At 34.4% G+C, this 15,973-nt stretch overlaps 1 protein-coding gene across 2 annotated transcripts in view; it reads left to right on the forward strand.

Moving 5' to 3' along the window:
- Positions 1 to 15,620, forward strand: part of ATRX (ATRX chromatin remodeler) — a 155,170-nt gene extending 139,550 nt beyond the window's left edge. For both annotated transcript variants that reach the window (XM_037511634.2, XM_054695664.1), the window contains exons 26-30: positions 8,048 to 8,197; positions 9,300 to 9,425; positions 10,144 to 10,239; positions 10,741 to 10,869; positions 11,880 to 15,620. In XM_037511634.2, the coding sequence (XP_037367531.2) occupies positions 8,048 to 8,197; positions 9,300 to 9,425; positions 10,144 to 10,239; positions 10,741 to 10,869; positions 11,880 to 12,158 (780 nt within the window). In that variant the 3' untranslated portion in view covers positions 12,159 to 15,620. The remainder of the gene's footprint in view (positions 1 to 8,047; positions 8,198 to 9,299; positions 9,426 to 10,143; positions 10,240 to 10,740; positions 10,870 to 11,879) is intronic.
- The last annotated feature ends 353 nt before the right edge of the window (positions 15,621 to 15,973 follow it).

Consider the following 15,973-nt stretch of genomic DNA (forward strand, 5'->3'; position numbering starts at 1 on the left):
TCAAATTTTCATTTCTTCTGTAGTTTGCATGTATTTTTTTTTTTTGGGGGGGGGGGGGATGTGTGATGGGGTCCATCTGTCTTACTTTTTTGGCTGATTTCACTCAACAATCACCTCGAGGTCCATCCCTTTTGTGCCAAATGCCATCACTTTATCAGCCACATAATATTCCATTGAATAGGTGCTCCAGTGTTTCTCTGTTCATTTATCTGTTGAAGGCACTAAGGTGGATTCCATGGTTTGGTAATTGTTAACAGTGTTGCTATATAAATAGCTCTAGTAGATCTTTTTGTGTTAATTTTTTTGTGTTACTTGAATAGACACCTAATGCAGTATTGCTGGGTCAAGTGGGATTTCCATTTTTACTTTCATGAGACATCTCCATACTGTTTTCCAAAGGGGCTGTAACAGCTTAATTTCTCACCAACAGTGCATGAGAGTTCCTTATTCATCACACCCTTACCAACACTTGTCAATTCTGTTTTTGATGTTGAACATTTTTTGATATGTCTGTAGGCCATCTGAATGTTTTCTAGAGAAGTGTTCATTGAGATCCTTTGCCCATTTTTCAGTTGGGTCATTTGTTTCTTTGTTGTTAGATCATGTAAAGTACCTTGTAAATTTTGGAGATTAACCCCTTATCTGATGTATGGAATGCAAATATTTTTCCCATTCTATAGGTTGCCTTTTTGCTTTTGTGATGGTTTCTTTTGAGGTGCAAAAGCTTTTGATTCCCACTTGTTTTTCTTTTTGTTTTGTTTTTGCTTTTGTTTCCCTTGCTGCTGGGGTTGTATTCCCAAATCCATCTTTGTGGTAGATTTCTGGTAGTGTGTGCCCTATATTTTCTTTCAAGTACGGTATGGTTTCCTCTTCTAATTAAATATGATATTTCTCATAGAATTTGTTCTTTTTCTTTCATCTTGATGCTCTCTCTTCTAAATGTGTAATTTGTTTGATTCTTCTACAGCTGAAATTCTTCTGCCATTTTGATCCTATTTAAAGCACTGTTTGTCTGCATTTCATTTAGAAGCTCTTTATGTGATCTTTGTATATTCAGTCTCTTTAATGAAGAACTCTCTTTATTCCTGGGTCTCCTTTCTGAGATCTTGCATCTGCCTGCTTGCCTTTGACTGGCCTCCCAAAAGCGCATTTAACATTTTTAATATTGTTTTGAAGTCGTTGTCAGGTAGTTTTTCTATTTTTGTCTCCTTTATACTTGTCCTGGGACTTCTGTCCTTCTCATTTTGCTTTCCCATCTTGTGTTGAAATGTTCCTTGCTCCCTAGGCATGTATATTGTCTTATTTATTTGTGTTTATGTGTGTATGTGGTTGGGTTGCCTGGGATTTATCTTTGTTTTCTTCTTAGGTGGTACAGGCTTTAATACTTGCTCTTGGTTTGAGGAGTGATGTTAGTCAACTCTACCTCTTGTTTTGCTCTGCAGTAAGCTGTATTCTGTGCTTAGGTTGCTTCACTTCTCTTCCAACCTCCCTGTTGTTCCTTTCTTCCAGTATGGTGATCTATGAAACTTGGGCCTCCTAGTGGGAAGGGCAATATCCAAATCTCCAGGCTCACACTCTGGAAATAATTTGTACTTGGTTCAAAGGTGGCTGTGTGTGTGTAATGGCCACATGTGTGTCCACTTAACACTATGGCTGCCCACGGTGTCCATTGCTATTCAACCCTTGCCTCAGCTACTGCTTCTGTAGGGCTGAGAAATATACCTGCCATATGTTTGCCTTATGGAGGATTTGTGAGTTCTAAAGTTCTTCTTTCTTGTGTAGAGCTTCTTATGGAATCTCGTCTGGCTCTACCTGGATTTTCTTTTTTCTTCAGTGGGGGGAGATAGAGGAGGATGCTTTCAGTCTACATGCCACACCAACTGCAAGGTTCCCTATTTCCTGTGTTGGAGTCTGCGGAGCTCCCACTGTGCTGGGTTGAGCCCAGGCCCACTTTCAAATCGGGAAAAATTCCTCCAAGGAATTTCGTAATGTGCTAGGTTTCCCTTGGCATGACTTGGGAAGTTGACCAGTACCCTTGACCTGCTCCCCCTCGCCATCTCTTATTCTTTCTCCTCAGAGGCCACCAACCTGAGTTCTTGAACTGCCCAGGGAAGTCCTGGGGCTGTATAGCTGTGTTGAAGAGTCTGGGTTTTTCTAGGAGCACATGTCATTTTTATTTCCTAGTTGTTTTCAAGGGAAAGGGTGATTCCATTCTCTGTATTCTGCCATGTTGTGGGTGGCGTCTTACAGATAATTTCATGATCAAAATTTTTATATCAAATTGATTGCTTTGGATCTTTACAGGAATATTAATTGTGGAAGAGATTTGCTTAATGTAAAAATTAATAGATGACTTATTTGTATTTTTTTTACCTTTTATCATTTAAAGTTTGCTTTTCTTAGGATGCAGTTTGAACTGTTAAATTACTTTCTTTCCTATTTTTTACATCTTACATTTTCTTTTTATAGCATATCTATAGTTGAGTTAGAGGATATAGCAGAGTTTGTGAAATAAAGAGACAATATTAACTCCACATTGTATAGTATGATAATTGAGTTTCAATTCAGTTTCTTTTTGGAAAACTACAACCTCTAACAGTCACTATAGTCATATAAAATCTAGAATGACATTCTTTACCTCACAATTTGTGGCATGTGTAATGATTATAATAGATAAGCAAATTTTAAGGTTAAATGCTAAATATAGTATCTAATCATTTAAATATAAAGATAAGTAGAAAACATTCAGATATAAGGGAGACTCTGACTTTTACCCTCCAACGGTTTGGCTTTTTTCCCCTTGAAAGTGACAACTTCTGTCTTTGTCATTATCTTATTCATATCTGTAGTTCGGGAATCTGGATATATTTATTAGTGCTCCTTGTCAAAAGTTATGTGATCTTGACCTAAAAATCTGACGTGAGGTAGTATGTGAATGAACTTCATTCAATAGCTTTATAGCTTTTTGTTACTTATTAAATGTGTTGCAGGCTTTTTTTTTTCCAGTGTAGTTTGGGAAGAACTGGCTTTGAATTTGAAATTAGAGAATTTTTCACCAGGAATACGAAGATTTTTTTTACTAGAATCTAGCCTTATTTAAGTAATAAAAATTATTTTTTTCATAGCTTTTTGAGTAGGTCATGTATCATTTAAATATTTGAGTGACATTTTGTTTCCAGATATTATAAAACTCAAATTCAAAGTGATGACAAGCAAAATATTTCAAAATATGGCACACACCTCTACCTCCCTTCCCCCACCACCTCTAGGCAAACTCTTCAATGTTTTTTAAAATTTTTATTTTCAAGGTTGAATTTCAGAATTAATTAGATGGGAATTTTTGTCCATTTGCCAAATACTTTAAACTTCTAAATAAATTAACTTAAACTTTTAATTTATCACTAATTTTGTTTTGTTAATTGAACTAGTCATTTTTAAAGCTTAAACTAATTTAGGTTGTTAGCTAGACTATAGACCATGCTTTTCTCAGCTTGTAACATTTTCACTTATTTAAGGAAAAATAAAAGTTTAGAGAAAAGGTACACATTTGGATGTAATTTAAACCTCATTTTGATGACTGTTGACCTAGTGATTATAAATTCTGTTCCAGTATTATTTTCAATAATAGTGTTGCTGTGGAAACTAATATAAATGCATGCTTCAAGGGGAAAAAACACAACTCTCCACCATTTGTGTTGTATATTAGGATGAAATTTTGCTTTTTTAACTTTTATAACTTCCTCTGGACTTTGCAAAATTGTTTTTCCCCAAGAAATATTCTGAGGACCCTATTACACATACTTCTTTGCCTTCTTATCTCATCTTCTATTTCTTGTATTGATTATATGCTGTAATTAATTTAAAAGGGAAACCTATAAAAAATTATCAGAAAATCTTTGATCTTCTTCTTTATCTTATTTTTGCCTTACATAGCATGCTACAGGAAAGTTTTCTGCCTGCTGCTTCTGAACTGTGGAAATGAATCATGTTTCTATAAAAGTCAGTAAATATATATGCAGTCTTCTCTTCATTAAAATGAATATTGTGGTAAACATGTTTGTCTACATCCTTGAATGTTATTGGCATAATTATGTGAACAAGTGGTTGAAATACATTGAAATTTATCCATTAACCTATTTCATTACAGATTTTGTAATAATAAAACCTGTACGTGGCCTGAATGTCTTAATAAAGTCTTAAGAGATAATTAAATAGATGATAAAGTATATCCATATAATGTAAGCATTGCAGCCAATAGAAGAGATGAAAATTTGTGTTTGATGTAAAATGATGTCCATACATAGATATTGATAGTAAAGTAGGTTTCAAAACTGTGGATAATATAATCCCATTTTTATGCAAAAGTATGAATGTATGTAAGTATAAATGTGTGGAGGATTATACAACAAAGATCAGTATTTATCCCTAGGTTTTATAATAAGATATTAGTATTGTTTCTGTGAAAACATTTTTTAGAAAACATTCTTTGAAAAGAGACGATTTAAAAGTCAGTACATTATGAATGGTTTTTTGGCTTGATGTTAGGAGGGCGGTAATGTTGTAAGGAGAAGTGTCCAAAATTTTAAATGATGCAAAATAAAATCATATGCTCTTTTCTGCTTATTTATTGGTATTTTAGTCAACTGTGGGTCAATAGAAAAGTTAACTGCATGGGCATATGCTGAACCTCTGCCACAATCTAAGCTTCATTGGAGAGATCTTAAATCTGGAATTGCTGAGCAGACATAAGGTTTTAGAAGTGGTATTTGCTAAAATGAGTATCTCCTGAAGATGATAATGGAAAGACAGTTCATGTCAGGTTTAAGTTAAGTATAAACTGGCCTTTCAGAAGTTTGTGTCTGAGCATTTTCAGTTTCTGTTTTTTCTTCTATTAAAAAATTCACATGCTTATTAAAACAACTTGCATGTTCACACACATGCACATTGCATACATGCATTTATGGAAAATTTTTTTCTCTCTAACCATAAAAAAGTAATATATGAATCATTGTCTTCATAATTGAGAAATAAACGCTATAGGTGATTGATTTACTTCTGCTATCTTTATAGCATCCTGTTACATGTGTAGGCAGAGAATATTTCATCCATGGTTAACTTACAGTCATTACTAGACTAAGTTATTATCCATTGTTACAGAGAGTATCAGTGGCATAGCTGGAAATGAACTCAATTCCTAATACACAGTTTTCTTGGTCTTTCTCTTAGGTTGCTTTCTTAGAGAAATGATTTTTTAATATAGTTAAGAAGTAAAATAAGACAAGTAAATTAGGGGCTATCCATAAAAATATTTTATCTTGTAATTTATTTGGTATATTGGAGAATAGCTGGCTTTTCCAAATGTATTTGACATGGTCACTTGCTAATAATACTAGTTAATGTTTTCTTTTATTGAGTTGTATGAGTTTTTTGTAGATCTTGTATACTAGCCCCATGTTGGATGTATGATGTGCAATATTTTCTCCCAGTTGTAGGGTTAGTTACTTCTGTGTTCATTTCAGCACTATTTATAATAGCTAAGTTATTGGAAACATGGAAACAAGCTAAGTGCCCAGGGACAGATGAGTAGATTAGGAAGATATGGTACATATACATGGTGGAATACTATTCAGGTATAAACAAAAAAGATAAAATCTTGCCATTCTTGACAAGATTGGATATAACTGGAGGGAATTATGCTAAGTGAAATGTCAGAAGGAGAAAGATGATTTCACTCATGTGGAATATAGACACACACAGTGAAGGAACCAACAAAACAAAAGCAATACAAACCCTAGAGTTTTGACTGTAATATGTGAAGCTATCAGAGAGGGGAGGGTGGAAGGCCCCAATGGTCTATGATAAAAGGTTATGTATGGGTGCTTCTCTGGTGGGTGTGGTATGGCAATACGCATTTAAGGAGGTGTGAGCCTATTCCCCCAAATCTTAAACAGTATTGTATACCAATTACTTCAATGATAAAATTTTTTTTAATTCAGAAATTGAAAGTAAGAGTTGATCTTAAAACCAAAGAGCAAACAATATTGTAATCAGTATAGCTTATTATAAGAATGTTTTGCTATAATTAAAAAATAAATAGTAGCAATAAATGCTTAGTAAGTTTTCAAAAAAAACTAATAGTTATCTATTAGTAAATGAGCAAGATTTGTGAAAGATATTAAAATGACACATATGCCAATTGAAACTCTAAAAAATATTAGTCAGTGTTACCAAATATTATTGTATACTCTTGAATAATGCTTGAGGGGTAAGCATGGGAATCAGACATCTTAAATTTTACTAAAATTTAATTCATATGTCCTGTCTCCCTGCCTACCTGGTCATTAAAATTGTGGATCTATCTAGTGGTGATAAACCTATATGGCATAGACCAGAGAAGTCATCTTTTGATGGCAGATTTTTTACACTGGTATAGGTGAGAAATGTTTAATTTATATTTCAAAAGTGCCAAACCCATTAGCATCTGTGCATTTCACCAATAGACTTTCTTGAGCCCTCTCATTTTGTATAGTGTGTTAATATTTTCTGTTTTTAACAACAAAAAATAGCACATCTATATCAAAATAAATTATAAAATCTCTATTAGAGCTACATCTATTAGGAAAATCAGTAGAAAATATGAATTATTTCAAGTATTCATTGGGTTAGCAAGATAAAAGCATGATACTATGCTGTTATATAGTAAAAAGCTTAGGGCCTCGTGATTTGAATTTTTAATCTTGAGTTATTAAACCAGATTGTGGTTTAATAAGCATTTGAGTTCCTACTATATGTTGCATCCTATGTGCTAGGTATGGTTGTAGAAGAAAAACATTTTTTTCAAGTATGGCCATTGTTTATGATAAAACTTATAGTATCTATTATATGCAGATTAAATTTAAATTTAAAAAATGACTTAATTTTCCTTTTATTTATGCAGGTTTTCATCTGTGATTTCTTAAATGACTTGTGAATATTAATTTTTGTATTATCAAGTAGCATTTCTATGGTTTGTTTTTAAACCCTTCTTCCCAGTCTCTGTGTCTGTCTCATCATAATTATACAGGAATTTGGTGTTTTTACTGAGTATGTAAGCTTTTATTTTTTTTAACCTTAAGACTGTCTTAATACACCATGACTTTTTTAAAAAGACACTTAATTTATTAATAAATTAATAAACAGTGTATATCAGCTTAAATTTGACCTACAGTCCTTACAGTGTAATTTTTATTCGACTTTCCTACAGTTGGAATATAAGGGCTGTATGTTCTATACTGCTGTTAAGCTGTCCTATATTGCTTACATTTATTTATATTTGGCTTTCATATAGTGTTTGGTACCTAATGTGATTGTGAAAATAAAGTTGTATAAACAGGAGTAGGCATGAATTTTAGCACAAGCATCCAACATAATTGCTGATTTGAGCAGACTTGTGCTAGGAATTATCAACTCAAAGCTAAGCATAAAACAAAATGCATATGAAAAAATTAGATAAAAGTTGGAGGAAAAAACCTTAAAAGATGAAAAATAGTCATTTAAAAATTGAACCTAAAACATGCTATTTAGGGCCTCCCCGGTGGCACAGTGGTTGAACGCTGGGTTGGAAGCTGCCTGCGGCCTCTGCAGCGCTGGTTCGATCCCCGGCTGCTCCCCAGCCACCGGAGGAAGGTCCCACATGGCGCGCAGACCTCTCCTGCCGCCCGCTGCTCCCCTCAGCAGTGTACTTCGGTCCTTCTGCCTGCTCTGCTCCCCGCTCTGGCTCTGGTGAATTCTCTCACCCTCCCACGCTTCTGACTGTACCCAGTGCTTGTATAAATAAATAAATAAATCTTTAAAAAAAATAAAAATAAAACATGCTATTTAAATGTGATTTTCATACATAGCAAGCTGGTGTTGCATGTATTGTGATTGTTTTCTCGGAAATTTATCAAAAAGTCAGAAATATGTATACAGCCAGGTTCTGGTTTCTAGTCTTAACAGACCAAAGACTGTGAAGATGTGACCCAGAGGGAGAAAATAATTCTTTTGTTATTTCAACCTCTCTAAACAGGACACCATATTGGCAGAACTTCTTCAGATACATAAAGAACACATTGTAGGATATCATGAACACGATTCTCTTTTGGACCACAAAGAAGAAGAAGAATTGACTGAAGAAGAAAGAAAAGCCGCTTGGGCTGAGTATGAAGCAGAGAAGAGGGTAGTCCATTCAAAATGATTTTTTGTTATTATGTTACTCATGAGAGAGTGAGGAAGGAAATGGTCACATTTGGGACACGCAATAATACGTAGGAGCAGAATCCCCAAAAATGAGAATGTGTTTACAGAATCTAGCTATCTTTGGTAGTAGAGTGGAAAGAGGAAAAAAGAAAATATTTTTCACTTTAAGTAAACTCCATTTCTACTTAGCACTTGCCAAATTATGACATGAGTGGGAAGCTACTTATTTAGTATCAACTCCCATACATACCCTCACTGTATGTAACAGACATCTAGAGCTTAGAGTTTGGAGGTAGGAATAAATGTTGCTTTAGCATGCATACCATGAAATTAAATTTTAACTGAATATTAGGACAAAAAATAATTCCAGGGCTTCCCTGGTGGTGCAGGGGGTTAAGACACAACCTATGAATCTGTCCACAGCCACTGCAGCACGAGTTCGATCCCAGGCCAGGGAGCAACCCACATGGCACAGCAGACCTCTCGTGTCTCACCCACTGCTCCCCTCAACAGTGTATTTCACTTAGTCTGCCTGTTCTGCTCCCCGCTCTGTCTCTAGTGAATCCTCTTACCCCCCCCATCCCCACACACACACCTCTGGCCTGTACCTCAGTTCTTTATGAATAAATAAATCTTTAAAAAGAAAATTCCATTGTTGGACAATAATGTCAATCTAAGGAGCAACTTTATTTCAGATATTTCCATGTCTGTTTTTAAACACCAACTCACTTGAGCAGAGTTGTGCCTGAGCATGGGAAACCTTACCCTAATACTTGAATCCTTTTAAGACTGCTAACTCATTGTACCAAACTTCTTAACATTAATGTGTTAGGAATCTCATCAGAATTCTGAGTTGCCCCATTCTGTGGGAATTTATCAGAAAAAGAGTACACCTTTAGGGGTTAAAGCTTTCCATGTAATAAGATCTCAGTTTTAGGTGAAAAGGGTGTTTTGTTTGTGTGTGGAAGAGTGTTAATAATTTCCTAGATCTGAGAATGTGGGTTCTTTTCTAAACCAGTAGGTGATGTAGAATTTCAAGTTTTAAATCACAGTGTGCAAAGTGCATAATTTTTTGTTTTTAGGGACTGACCATGCGTTTCAACATACCAACTGGGACCAATTTACCCCCTGTCAGTTTCAACTCTCAAACTCCTTATATTCCTTTCAATTTGGGAGCCCTGTCAGCAATGAGTAATCAACAGCTGGAGGTAAGTTGTGAAGTACAAAAGTAGTTTAACTTGAATTAGAGGCAATTTCAAGTGCCCTGTTGTTGAGAGTTCCCTATGCAGGAATATCACATTCTCCAAAAGATTACCTCTGAATAGATCAAGAAATTTTTCTTTTATTTGTTGACCTTTTTGAACCAGCATAGTATAGTAAAATGTGGTTTGTTCAGAGCACAAGGGAATCAGGCCTTGAATTAATGTAGTTTGAATTATTCTAATTAAGGAAGAATAGGGCAGCTGACTGACTAGAGAAATAGCACTTTCTTCATTTATAAAATATTTTGAATAAATATTACTTGCTTAATGTTTGAAAATAGGAGAAATATACACATTTATTCATATTCTCATGCAGTATAGATGCAGCGTTAAATGTATGATAATGTACAGTATTTTGAAATAAGTGTTAATGTAAAACAAGAATCAATCATGAAATAAAGATTAAGTTTTGTTATACCAATAATTAAATAATTTGAGTCTGTGGTTTCCTTTTTAAAATGTGCTTGAGGAATCCATAAAACTATTAAATTATTGGTGCAATTAAACCCAAACTTTTCCTAAAAGGATCCTCATTGATGGGTTTTACTTTTTTATTTGACGAGTTTTAAACCAGTGCTTTAAATTGGCAGGAGGAAAGATCCCTATGCTTTAAAACTTCTGTCTTTTATATACTCTATGAAATTTATTTCTTGTATTTTTCTAGGACCTCATTAACCAAGGAAGAGAAAAAGTTGTGGAAGCAACAAATAGTGTGACAGCAGTGAGGATCCAGCCTCTTGAAGATATAATATCAGCTGTAGTAAGTTCATTGGCAGTTGTCTCATTCCAAGTTGGTTTTCTGTTCTTTCCCCCATCATTTGCTTTAGTTTTTAAATGATACTTGTTTTACTGCTTTTGTGGGGAAAAGGGCATAAATCTTATAACTTTATTTGCAATAGTAAAATACTAGTGCACTGGGTAATAGTGCCAAGATTCAACAGTTTCATGTAGATGTTGGCATAAAAGAGAAATGGGAAAAATCTAAGAACTAGGAAATCAACCATGAAAATGTAAGAATTGTTTACATAAACACATTTTAATTACTGTTTGCACAAATTAAATCCAAATAGTTTCATTCCAGAGATAGCTAACACTTGTCCGTCAATGGACAGCTTAGTACCCTGCTTTTATATCCCTGTTTTCTTTGGAAAATAAAGGAAAAGGAGAGAAAAGCTTTTAAAATTCTAAATATCTTTAAGTACCTTAATTATTTTTCCTCTATTATGCTGCCATACAAAGTAAATAGAAACTTTTCTTTTAGTGGAAGGAAAACATGAATCTCACAGAAGCCCAAGTACAGGCATTAGCATTAAGTAGACAAGCCAGCCAGGAGCTTGATGTTAAAAGAAGAGAAGCAATCTACAATGATGTATTGACAAAACAACAGATGGTAAGTATTCTGTCTCTAGATTATGCTTAATTTTCTTGAATTTATAATTGTTTGTGTGATGTCTGTCAGTAACCATCCCTGTGTGGATGAATGGACTGCCATTGGTTATTGCTAGAAGAAATTCTGTTCAAAAACCTAGTAATGTCAAGGAAGGTAATCTCTTTTGTTGCAGTGGAGCAACAATTTCCCAAATGGATATCTTTGAAGAACTCTTCCTGTAATTTATTTTGTTTATTCTGGATATCTCAGGAATTTTACCAGTCTTTTTAAAAAACACATTTATTGTTTTTAAATAATTTCCCAAAATAAGTATATTTTTTAATATTTTTAATTTGAGAATAAGAAATGGAGCTGTTGATGCTAAGACGCAAGTAACTACTAAATTATGTAATTCTTGAGAAGGCTAGCATATTCCAGCATCCTTGATTGTTTTTTCCCAGCATAGTCTTTTGCCAGCTATCTGCCTTGTGCTGGGCAATTTCAACGCCTGACACCAGGAAATCAATTTCTGTGGCATGAATTTTACTTAGAAAGCATTGTAGAATTTTGTGGTTTTAAATTAGCTTTGGAAATTCAAGACATTCCAGGTAAGAATTATTCCGACATCAATTGCTTTTTTCCTTTGGTATTTGTCACTAAAAATGTTTATTTGTCTGTTCTCCTGAGAAATATTCAGAAGAATGACAAAGAAAGGAGACTTGACAAAAAGTGCTGTAACTAATACTTGAGACTAATCACAGTGCTGGACAGGTTACTATGGCAACTAACCTAAATTCTGCTTGCAATACAATAGTCAAGTCATTAAGAGAATTTAGCCCTAAATGGTGTTACTAACTGGTTTCTACAGTAATGGTCCTGTGAATGCCATCAAATTAGTAATGGTGATAACAATAATGTGTTTTCCTTTTGGTATGGTACCCCCTTAACAAATTGATTTTAACTCAAAACTTGATACTTGCCTCTTGGAGACAGGTCATATACTTCTTAACAGCTCCCTTTCCTCTCTTTAGCTAATCAGCTGTGTTCAGCGAATACTTATGAACAGAAGGCTTCAGCAGCAGTACAATCAGCAGCAACAGCAACAAATGACTTATCAGCAAGCAACACTGGGTCACCTCATGATGCCAAAGCCTCCAAATTTGATCATGAATCCTTCTAACTACCAACAGATTGATATGAGAGGAATGTATCAGTCAGTAGCTGGCGGTATGCAACCACCACCATTACAGCGTGCACCACCCCCAATGAGAAGCAAAAATCCAGGACCTTCCCAAGGGAAATCAATGTGATTTTGCACTAAAAGCTTAAAGGATTGTTAAAATCATAGAAAGATCTTTTATTTTTTTAGGAATCAATGACTTAACAGAACTCAACTGTATAAATAGTTTGGTCCCCTTAAATGCCAATCTTCCATATTAGTTTTAAATTTTTTTTTAAATAGGGCATACCATTTCCTCCTGACATTTGTCAGTGACGTTGCCTAGAATCTTCTTACTAACACTGAGTACAGAAGATATTTCAAATTGTTTTCAGTGAAAACAAATCCTTCCACAACAGAAACAACTCCACAGGTTTCCTCTAAATTTTTATGCCTGCTTTTAGCGACCATAAAATTGTCATAAAATTAATGAATTTAGGAAAGAATGCAGATTTATATATTCGTTCTTTACATACGAAAATAAACAGCTGAGTTCTTAAAGTTGATTCCTCAAGTTACGAAATGTTTTTGTACTTAATCAATTTCTTGATTAAAGTGATTGAAATGGTTTTAATGTTCATTTGACTAATGTCTGAAACTGGGCTCCTGCTATATCATCTCTGTGGCTGAAAGTTAGAAACTAAGGGTTATCTTTGACACGAAGTGTGTGCAATATTCTTAAATACTACTGCTCTGAAATTTGGAGGAGTCTTGCAGTTATCTTAGCATTGTATAAACAGCCTTAAGTACAGCCTAAGAAGAGAATTCCTTTTTCTTCTTTAGTCTTTCTGCCATTTTTTATTTTCAGTTACATGTGCTGAAACAATTACTGGTAAAATTTCAGGGTTGTGAATTATCTTCTACACATGAATTTTCTCTCTCCTGGCACTAATATAAAGCACATCTCTTAATGCTTGGTGCCAGTGCTAGTGCTTCATCCTGTTGCTGGCAGTGGGATGTGGATAACAAAATCAAGTTCTAGCATTTTAGGAGGTTAAGGCTAATGTTGTGGTTGTTACGTTCACACCCTGTAAACAACATCAAAATGGCAGAACCATTGCTGACTTTAAGTTCACATGAGGAATGTGCTTTAACAATTCCAGTACTGTCAGTATTGTGAAATAATTCCTCTTAAAGATAAGGATCACTGGCTTCTATGCTCTTCTTTTCTCTCATCATGTTTTCCCCCAATTTCCCTGTTTTCTGAAGTAAATTATATTTCAAAGTTCATTTTTTTTTTTAGTTTAGATCTGTGAGACAATTTTCTGATCAAAATTATTTCATCTAATACCCTTCTATGAACTTTTACTAGAAAATCATTACAATGCTTTTTTTTTTTTAATCCAGGCCTGTAAAAATGACTTACAAGTCTGTTCATGTACAGTTTGGTTGCTTGAATTTATTAAAGAAAAAGATTGTTAAACTATGTGAGTCAACTGAACATGGCAAAACCGTTTTTAAGATGGTGATGTAACAGGTAGTGGAAATAGCTAAGGAATTCCAGAAAAAATAAAGCTGGGTGGAGGATTTGTTCTCTAGGTATCACTGGGTTAGAATGAATTTAACATTAAACTAAAACTGTTTTGAGTTGTTTAGATGATTAAGAGATTCCCATTTTTATCTTGCGAGAACTAGTGATAAAACATCTAAGAACACTAGGTTCGTGATATAGAATTTGTAGGTTTGGTGGTTCTACCTCCCACCTTCCCATGGTGAGTTATCACTAACAAATTCCATATATTTGGATATTATGCCAGCCATAGAATAAAATTTATTTAATTGGGGGGTTATATGTGTTTACTCTTAGATGAAATGAAATGAAAAAGACATGATTTATGAGGTAAATTTTTGGAGGCAGTATACTCTGGCCAACTGTTATCAGTTGGTATTTCTCCAAGTCCAGAACACTTTAAATCTGATTTATTAGACATGGGAACTTTCAAGATGGTCTAATTATTTGCTCAAAGACATAGATGTGAAAATTTTAGGCAACCTTCTAAACTTTTTTCACCATGGATGAAACTGACTTAAGGAATAATACATAGAAGGATCAATTGGAAACAAGAGATTTGAAGAAATACTTGGACCACTTTGCATACACTCTTCTCACTTGACATTTTAGCTACATAATATGTACTTTGAGTATAACATCAAGCTTTAACAAATATTTAAAGACAGAATCACGTCAGTAAGATACTAAAAGGCTCATTTTTATATTTGTTTTAGATGTTTTAAATAGTTGCGATGGTTTAAAAAAATGAAGATTTAAAATGTTGCTTGTAATACAGTTTTTGCCTGCTACATTCTCCACATTTTGTAATGTTTTATTTCTTTGGGTGTAAAGCGTTTTTGCTTAGTATTGTGATATTGTATATGTTTTGTCCCAGTTGTATAGTAATGTTTCAGTCCATCATCCAGCTTTGGCTGCTGAAATCATACAGCTGTGAAGACTTGCCTTTGTTTCTGTTAGACTGCTTTTCAGTTCTGTATTGAGTATCTTAAGTACTGTAGAAAAATGTCACTTCTTCCTTTAAGGCTGTTTTGTAATATATATAAGGACTGGAATTGTGTTTTTAAAGAAAAACATTCAAGTATGACAATAATTCTATCTGTGTTTTCACCATTCAAAGTGCTGTTTAGTAGTTGAAACTTAAACTATTTAATGTCATTTAATAAAGTGACCAAAATGTGTTGTGCTCTTTATTGCATTTTCACAGCTTTGAAAATCTGTGCACATATTGTTTCATAGAAAATGTATAACTTTTGATGTCCTATTTAATGGTGGTTCTTTTGCACATTTAGTTATTTTAATACTGGGAGGTCAAGAAGTTTGGTTTTTGATTCTGTTATATACTAAATTCTGTAAAAGGAGATCTCTAACCTCAAAAAGAGGTTACATACCGGGAAACCTATGTGTATATGTGTTAGTTTTGGTCTGTGTATAACTCTAGCGCCATTTCTAAAATGGTTTCCCAGCAGCTGTATCACCCATTTAAGTTGAGCTGGGCTACCAGACCACACTTGATACAAAAGCTGCTTACCATCCCCAAACTATAGCAGGTTGATGGAAACCTTATTATCTGGCCTCCAAAGAAGGTGAATACTTTGTAGTCTTCCCTTAACTTTGCCCATTCTCCCCCTAGTATCTTAAAATCAGGTACATGTTTCTGTGCTCCAAATAAAACTTTGAAGACAATTAATCTATCCCAGTAACCATTGTTTCCTCGGAGGATGACATGCTGTGAGGGTATAGATACTTTAAATTGTAAAATAGGTCATCCTTTTACATGCTCTTTCACTAAAATTTAAGTTCAGGTCACCTTATTTCACCACTTAATCTCAAGTGACATTTGGATAGCTCCCAATCAAATCTACCCTTAGAGATGAAAATTCTTCCACCATTTATTTTTTTTAGGAGTCTGTAATCTGTGCCAGTCCCAAAGGAGTGACCATTTCAGAAAATGTTTTTTGTTTGTGCAACATTTAAAATATGCTGTTATATGGAGGTGAATAAAAATTTAAAATCCAAAATATATACTGTTTCTAAGCTCAATATCTGCCAGGTATCCAAGTTCTGCCCATGTCACTCATGTTGGTCTAATAATGGAATGACCCTCTCTTGCCCCTGCCTAAGTGTTTTACTCCCTGAAGTACTGCCATAAAATTCCTTTACAATTCTGTACTGCCATCCTTTCATTGGAATAACCTTCCTGACATTGTACTTACTGGGCCAACTAAGGGAGTCACCCTTCCCCCCCCCTCAGTCTAGGGATCTTTTTGATAGTGGCCACTACACACCTTCACCAAGGAAGAGAGTGTATAAACTGAGGCCTTTATTAAAGATAAACATTCCACTTTAATTGAAGGAATAAAGAAGACATCCTAAAATTCTGCAAGCCTGGCCCT

This window comes from Talpa occidentalis, unplaced genomic scaffold (genome assembly GCF_014898055.3).
Source record: "Talpa occidentalis isolate TD23 unplaced genomic scaffold, MPIMG_talOcc4v2.1 talOcc4.15, whole genome shotgun sequence".
NCBI classification, from domain to species: Eukaryota; Metazoa; Chordata; class Mammalia; order Eulipotyphla; family Talpidae; genus Talpa; species Talpa occidentalis.